The sequence below is a fragment of the Prorops nasuta genome, unplaced genomic scaffold, assembly GCF_024137725.1.
Source record: "Prorops nasuta isolate Cenicafe-Biocafe unplaced genomic scaffold, Cenicafe_Pnas_1.2 PNAS00020, whole genome shotgun sequence".
NCBI classification, from domain to species: domain Eukaryota; kingdom Metazoa; phylum Arthropoda; class Insecta; order Hymenoptera; family Bethylidae; genus Prorops; species Prorops nasuta.
Window position 1 is genome coordinate 190,037 of NW_027116817.1, and position 7,792 is coordinate 197,828.

The window sequence follows — 7,792 nt, forward strand, 5'->3', positions numbered from 1 at the left end:
AGCATCAGCCAAGGCCCTGGTTTGGCCTTGAAGCTCTTGAGTGTTATTATTTAGGCGATTGAGAGCATGGTGCAAGGCTGAGAATTCTGACTGTACCACATGCGTCTGTTTTTCTAGTAGATGAGCGGTATGTGCTCCCTTCTCTTGTAATTTTAAGATTTCGCCGGTGTAATATTCGCCGTCTTCCTCGGTCAAGGTACCAAAAAGGGTTTTGGAAAGTCCTCCGATAAATCCTAGAGGAGCGCTTCTACGGTTCCGGCTACGGTTTGTAGGACGTAAGGCTCGGCGAAGTATCGAGGCAAAATGCTCGGTGTCGACTATTTTGCGTCCGATCTCCTCGAGTTTGCTGTTGTGGATGCAAGAGTTGTTACCCTTGCATACATAGAAGATAGTTTCGTAGAACTTTCCAAGATTAGGGGCTTGACTAGTTAGATTGGCGATGTCGATGGTTGTGGCGACCTTCCATAGTACAGGATAATACTGTAAAGTGGCGATCTTCTCGAAGAAGATGCCAGGATTATGTTTTAGATGAGTGATGTTATACGCATGGGTCCAGGAGATCTGCGTGATGCTGAACATCATTATAAATAATATATTTATAATGGTAATCATGGCGAGTTCAGTCGTGTGGTGCAGTGAAACTCGTGCGTCACGAAGTGGTGTTGCAATCGTGAGCGGAGTGGGAAATTTTGGTATAAAAGTGCGGTATTGAGGAGGAGCGATATTGTTCTGGTTAAATTTTTGGTGGCCGTACAGAGTGGCAGGGTGATAACGAGGAAGAAGGAAAGGAGACAAAATAAAGGTTCACGAGATGGTGAGAAGAAACAATAACGCCCACCTTGGGTTTAAAGGAGCTAGGCGTGCTGAAGGGGCATCAGTATGTACCCGATTTGGTAAGTGGATTGAAAGATATTGTCTTCCAAGCACCCGTGATATTTTATAGCGATTGATAATAATCCGTTTATAATTTTAGTGGTAGTTTTGGACTTGGCGGGGATGCGAGAGATCAGGCGGGAGAGGGAGTCCGACCGGAGGGTCAACGTGTGGATCGGCGAGAGGGAACTGGAAACGTGGTCCTTCCGGGAGGACTTCGACTGGTGGGGCCTGCGCTGGCTCCAAGACAGCCGTTGGGAGCGGATAAACCTTCAGGTGGAGGACCCGGAGAGTGGCTGGGAGCCAGATCTGACGGAACAGGAGGTGTTAGAATGGCACGGCCTGGCGTAGATTAAGTTAGAGGTTAAGAAATAATTGTATGTAATAAAAGAAAAGGGTGTAACAATATATTGAAACGTAAAAGAATATGTGCGTAACTGATGATTTAGCAATCCCCTTCTTTCCAATTCCCATTATCCTTCCAGGGGTTGAGTCTTTAGATCAGGAGGTCGGGGGGTATGAAATTGAGTCCGGTGTCTGGATTTTCTTGGAGAGAAAAGGATTGAGATCGGATAGGAAAGAGATGTAGGGAAGGGTACAGGAACTGTGAGATGTAACTATAGATTGGATGAGGTTCCGTTGCTAATTAGGGTAAGCGTTCTTTCCTTGCGTAACCCCACAATTTCTTAGTAGCTCCTTTCGTTGTTGCTTAGCAGGGCCGTCTCCAGGGCTCCTCGTCGTCCCGGATATGAGTGGAGCAGTGAGAGACTAGACTGTAGAGAGCGAATAGCCGTTCGAATACTGGCTTTCAGCTATCTATCGTCGCTAATATATAAGTAAACGATAATTAGGCAGCAAGAGTAGTTCTATAACAGGAAAGTCATGCCTGCGTTAGATTTCGTGGTTAGTAGAGTTGGTGATAGGAAAAGGGGGTATGGAAGCAGGTTTTAGTTTGTCCAGGTGTTTGGTGATGGGAACTCCGGCGTCGGTGAGGATGGTGGCGTTGTGTTGGTCGTTGATTGTTTCAATGACATATGGCCCGATATACTGGGAGTCAAGTTTATGTTTTCTAGGTTCTCGTAGGACATAGACCAGATCTCCAGGAGAATAAGAAACAACAGCGGCATTCCGATCGTAGTATTCCTTAGATTTTTCCTTAGCTTGGATTTCACGTTCTCGGGCTAAAGCGTGAAGCCGGGTTAACTGCTGAGCCAGCTCCTGTGCGTATGCGTCGTAGGTTAATAACTCCTCGATCGCATAGGCGGAGACGGGGGATTGAGCCTTGCGCCCATAAACTAATTCATATGGCGTGAACCCTGTAGCTTCGTGCACAGAGGTATTATAGGAGAACATGGCGAAGGGGATGAACAAATCCCAGTCCGAATACTGGTTGATATTATGTTTTAGGTATTCGGTGAGCACTAAATGACTTCTCTCTAGGGATCCATTGGTCTGGGGTCGGTAACCGGAGGTGGTTAAGTGCTTGATTTTAAAAAGAGAGGTTACGCTTTTGAGTAGTTTTCCTAAAAAGCTGGTGCCTCGATCCGTGAGAATGGCACGCGGAAGTCCGAATTGCGCAACGAAATGTCTCGAAAATGCGTCAGCGATGGTAGCGGCGCGAATGTTAGGTATTGCGACAGCAATGCAAAATTTAGTCAAATTACACTGCATGGTTAGGACGTGTAAATTTCCGGAGGGCGTAACTGGAAAAGGGCCTACGGTGTCCAAGGCTACCTTATCGAAGGGGGCACAGGGGGTGTCAGTTATGAGCATTGGCAGTTTAGGTTTTACGCGAACCAATTTCTGCCGTTGGCAACTATCGCAGGAGCGTATAATGCTCTGGACGTCTTTATGGAGACCGGGCCAATTATAATGTTCCCTAATTCTATGATAGGTCTTGGTCACTCCCTTATGATCTCCAACTAAGCCTCCATGATACTCCACGATGATGTGTCTTCTCATCTGAGCTGGGGGAGTCACTACTTCTCCAGTGCAGATAGTGATTTCGACATCGTCATCGTGGAATGCACGGGAAAAGACGGAGCTCAAATATCGCGACGTCAGCCGGGTGGTTCCGAGTTTATACGGACCGATGCTGAACTTTGTAATGTTATTCTTAAGGACAAATTCTTTTAACTTTTTCAGAGAATTAAGAATTTCTTCGTCGCTGGCGGGGATTAACTCGCTGGGATGGGTAATGACTAGGATGATCTTGGTGGTTTTGTAGGAAAAGTCATGGATGGACCAAATAGGAAAAGGATGACTTTTTATGGTTTTCAGGTCGAGCTTTCCAGTCTCTATGAGCATTTGGCTAATGGGGTCTTGAAAGGAACAGTCAGATGCGACCAGATGGACAATGTTGTTAGGACGATGGCATAGAACATAATCAGAGGTTTCTATGTTACCTCGCATAGGGTTAGGGGAAGAGCTAGATTGGAATTTTTCGGAGATAGGATTGGGTTCGATACGGATGAGACCAGGATCTAGAGATGGATCGTATTGAGAAGGCGGCATGGTTTTGTTTTGGGTGGCATCCACTACAGTGATATCCGATTCGGCGTCGGAGCCAGAAAGTTCTTCTTCGGGTTTTTCGAAATCACTGGGTATCCACGTGGATCGTCCTATGGGTTTTATCTTATCAGGAGATGGAAGAGTAAAGTTTAGAGGTTCGGAGGTTGCGGTGGGTGTGATGCAAGAGTCGGAGTCGGTTTCCTCATCGGAATCGGTGTCTTCGTCCGATGATTGTTCGTTGTGGAGGGACGTCAAAAGTTTATGAATTTCTTCTTGGCTAGAGCTCAAGTCGCTAATAATAGAACATTGCTCGGTGGTCAGAGGGGTGCATTCGGCTTCAAAAGAATCTCCGAGTACACTGGGTTCCTCAGGGACGTCTTCCAGAGGATTTTCCGGGTTGGTGTCGTCAGGGAGAGACGTTTCTTCTAGCAGGGTTGTTAACATGCTAGTTGGAGGCCGGGAGTCGATATTGGTTGAAGGGTGACCTTCGGTGGAGGTCTCGAGCTCGGCAGAAGAGTCTAATTCGGCGTAATTAATAGGAGGAGCGGCGGTCTCGCGGCGACGACTTCTCAGACGTGCACCAATTGATTGTGAGTCTACCGGAAGTTGTTTTTGATGGGGAAGGTAACTGGGGTCATCACGGAACACGGGCAGAGCAATCGGCACCGGATTTCGCGACAGAGCGTCAGCGTTGCAGTTAGTCGTTCCTTTCTTGTAGATGATTTCGTAGTCGAACTCCTCTAAACAGAGTTTCCATCTTTGGATGCGGTTGGTGGGGTCGGTTGCCTTGCTGAGCCAGACGAGAGGTTGGTGGTCGGTCACGAGAGTGAATTTTCTTCCGTACACGTAATGACGGAACTGCTTTATAGCATATACAGCAGCCAGTCCTTCTTTCTCAGAAGTGGAATATCGAGTTTCCGGGTCGGTAAGCGTTCGAGATGCGTAGGCTATGGGTCGATCGTGTCCAAGCTTTCCTTGGCTGAGGATGGCTCCTATGGCAAATTCCGAAGCGTCGCAGGTGATGATGAACGGGATCTGGAAGTCGGGATAGGCCAGCACTGGAGCTTCGCACAGGCAGGCTCGTAAGTCTTCAAAGCTAGCTTGGGCTTCCTCGTTCCAAGTAAAGGTGATACCTTTCTTGAGCAGTTGAGTCAGGGGTTTGGCTCTTTGAGCAAAATTTGGAATAAAACGTCGGTAATAACCGGCTAATCCTAAGAACTGTTTGATGTTCTTGGGGTGGGTAGGTACTGGAAATTTTCGTACAGCCTCCACCTTAGAGGGAAGGGGCTGGACGCCATTCGGGTTGATAAGGTGACCTAAATACGTGATTTGTTGTCTTAAGAAGGCGCATTTTTCCGATTGTAACTTGAGACCGTATTGTCGAATTCTGCTGAATAAGCGCTTGCATTTTTCGATGTGTTCAGGGAGTGTGGCAGAAAATACAATGATATCGTCAAGATATACAAAAAGTTCTTGTCCTTGGAGTCCTTGTAAGACTTGATCCATGAGGCGCTGGAAGGTGGCGGGGGCATTCTTGAGTCCAAAGGGCATCCGGGTATACTCGTAATGTCCGAAGGGAGTAGAGAATGCTGTTTTATGCCTATCCTTAGGATGGAGGTGAATTTGGTGGAATCCACTGGCCAAATCGAAAATAGAAAAATACTTAGATCCTCCTAGTTTGTCCAGGATGTCCACGATGATAGGTAGAGGGTAGGAGTCTCCTACGGTTTGTTCGTTTAATCGACGGAAGTCGGTAACTAAGCGCCACCGTTTCTTTCCTTGAGAGTCGGGCGCCTTTGGTACTATCCATAGAGGAGAATTGTAGGGCGACGAGGAAGGGACTACTATGCCGTTCTCTAAAAGTACATTGACCTGGCTCTGTACTTCGGAATGTAGTGTTTCTTCGATTCGGTACTGTCGGATCTTGAAAGCGGCTCCTCCGGGGGTATCGATTTCATGGTAAAGATCGGCCTTGTTCTCCGTGTCGGGTCGGTCTCCCGTCAAATAGAATATGTCAGAATACTCATGAATTAGTGACTTAATCACGGTTTGAGCTTCTGGATCTTCCGGAGGGGTTTTGAGGAACAGTGCTTCTAAGGCTATAGTTCTTTCCTGCGGTTTTAAAGGTTCAATTCCGTGGGTATCGTCTTCGTAAGGCAACTCTCGTCTAGGGTCTTCGCCTAGGTAGGGAAGAGTGATTGGAGCGTCTTCCTCCGGAGGTGATGTTGCCGGCGGGCTTATGGTAACATTAAGGGACTGAGGAGGGTGATGAGAGGCGTTGGCCTTAGTACACCCTTCTCTGATACTTAGGAGCTCGTCACTATTTTTGAATGGTAGAGGCCTCACTGGTTTACTAGAGGTAACCAGAGTCCGATGTAACAAGGATATCTGTGCCTCGGTTTGGTTGAGGAAGGGCATCCCCAAAACTCCGGTGTAAGGGAGGTCGAAGTCCTCTATGATTTGGAATCTATGAGGTTCCTCATCGATAGTAAGGGTTACCGATCCTACTACTTCCAGTTGTCCTCTGAGACCTCGGAGGGCCGGGAAGTCGGGGTATTCGAGTCCAATATCCTCTCGAAGGGCATTATACACTATGATGTTAATGTGTGAGCCTGTATCCACCAAAAATTCTCCGTCCAAGTAGCTCAGTTGGGGAACTTTCTTGAGTACTAAGGTCGCGTGAGGCGAATAGCTCAAAATGGCGGGTACAGGTGGCGGGTTTTTATTCTTTTTCTCGGGCGGAGTTAAAATTTGAACGGACGCGGTTTCTATGATGGGTTCGTCGACGCGTCGTCCGGGCGAACCTGATCGTAGTTTAAATCACCGGTCTCTTCAACAGCCTCCATTGCTGCAGTCGTGGGAACATGGGTATTGGAGGGATAGGCAGGTGAGGCTCTACAGCTGGATGCTCTATGCCCAATCCTTCGACACCGTCCACAGGTGAGCTCTGGATCGTAGGGTTCGGACTGTGGGGGTCTAGGGGGTCGAGATCGATAGTGTTGATCTGAAGGAGGTGGATAACCATTAGGTCCGGGTGCAGGAGGAGGTTGAGGATAGCGGGGGTAAGGAGGGTATTGGGAAGGATGAGGAGAAGGATATGATGAATAGTGCGGGGAAGGTTGATATGCATTTGGATGTTGGGAATAAGGAGGGTAATTAGAGTGATCGAAGGCTTCTCTTCGTTCTATACCGAATTCTCGTAGGCGCGCGTAATCGCAGGCCTCTTGTAAATTTCGGGGGTTTCTGGAATACACGGGGGTGTAATATTCTGGAGCTAGTCCATCCATGAATACTTCCAGAAACTCCCGATCATTGGGTTCCTGTATCAAATCGAGCGATTCTGACCCGTATTTGTTTTCATAAGCGGCATCAAGGTCAGCTTTTAGGCGTTCAGCTCGGTCTATATAAGAACCTAAGGCTTCGTTCGGGCGCATAGCTAATTTTCCACATTGCGTGACTAAATCTATGAAAGTCCGGGGAGGTTGAAATTTTCGTCGCAAGTGAGTGATCAAGTCCTTGATGGTAGGGAACCGTTTACCAGTAACGCTCACACGAGCAGAACCGATTAACTTGGCTAATACCAAGGGAACAAATTCCAGACGTGCGGCGTCAGACAGGGTAGAGTAAATATTTTCTAAATTTTCTATAAAAGGTCCCAGATCGTCTCGGGAGCCATTGTAAGATGGAACTGTTTGGAGTTGGATTAATACCTCTCCGCGGGGAGAGCAAATTCCGTTGGAAACATTTAAATAACCGGACGTATTTCCGCGGTGGCTACCGTTAGCGGGTGGAAGAGGTGGAGGTCCGGGTGGTGATCGTGTAGGGGTGAAAGGCATTTTATATCGGAAGTTAGTAGAAAGATTTGAATAAAACTGTGTCAAACAAGCTGTTCACACCCTGAGGAAATTCTGTAGAAACGGAATTTCCTGCGAGATCCCACCGCTGTCACCAGATTTGTTACGTACTGGGTAGTCGGGGCCGTCTATCGGTCGTGTTACGCGCTGACTCGACACTACAGTCTGGGTCAGTAGAAACGCCGATTGAGCTTTGCGACTCACAGTACAATGAACTAAAGTATTACACTCCGAGTGGTAAGAATGTAATGAATTGGCAGGATTCGGGGTGAATGATAGTGTGTATAAACACACGTTGGAACAGCAGATTTGACACAATGCTATGTATTTTCAGATATTACAAATGTACTTACAGTAAACACTAAATATGCTGTATCAGCATTCGCAGGATTATTTACTAGTCGTCACAACTATTGGAGAGACTAGACTCTCCTATGGTTGTGGATTACTCGCACTTAATTAATTATGATCAGTTCGTAGTAGTTGTGGGTATCTTTCAGAACGGTACGTGTTAGGCACGACTGAAAGATGAACACTCGCGACAATTTCTACAC

At 47.2% G+C, this 7,792-nt stretch overlaps 1 protein-coding gene across 1 annotated transcript; it reads left to right on the forward strand.

Moving 5' to 3' along the window:
• The first annotated feature begins 694 nt into the window (after nucleotides 1-694).
• On the forward strand, nucleotides 695-1,274 carry LOC136780786 (uncharacterized). Its single transcript, XM_066739332.1, has 2 exons — nucleotides 695-893; nucleotides 974-1,274. Exons 1-2 carry the CDS (start codon nucleotides 812-814, stop codon nucleotides 1,222-1,224), a joined length of 333 nt encoding a protein of 110 aa, XP_066595429.1. The 5' UTR covers nucleotides 695-811; the 3' UTR covers nucleotides 1,225-1,274.
• The last annotated feature ends 6,518 nt before the right edge of the window (nucleotides 1,275-7,792 follow it).

Coding starts and splice junctions, on each gene's coding strand:
- LOC136780786 (XM_066739332.1), top strand. CDS start 812: ATGGTGAGAAGAAACAATAACGCCCACCTTGGGTTTAAAGGAGCTAGG. Junction 894..973: donor ATCAGTATGTACCCGATTTG/GTAAGTGGATTG, acceptor TTATAATTTTAG/TGGTAGTTTTGGACTTGGCG.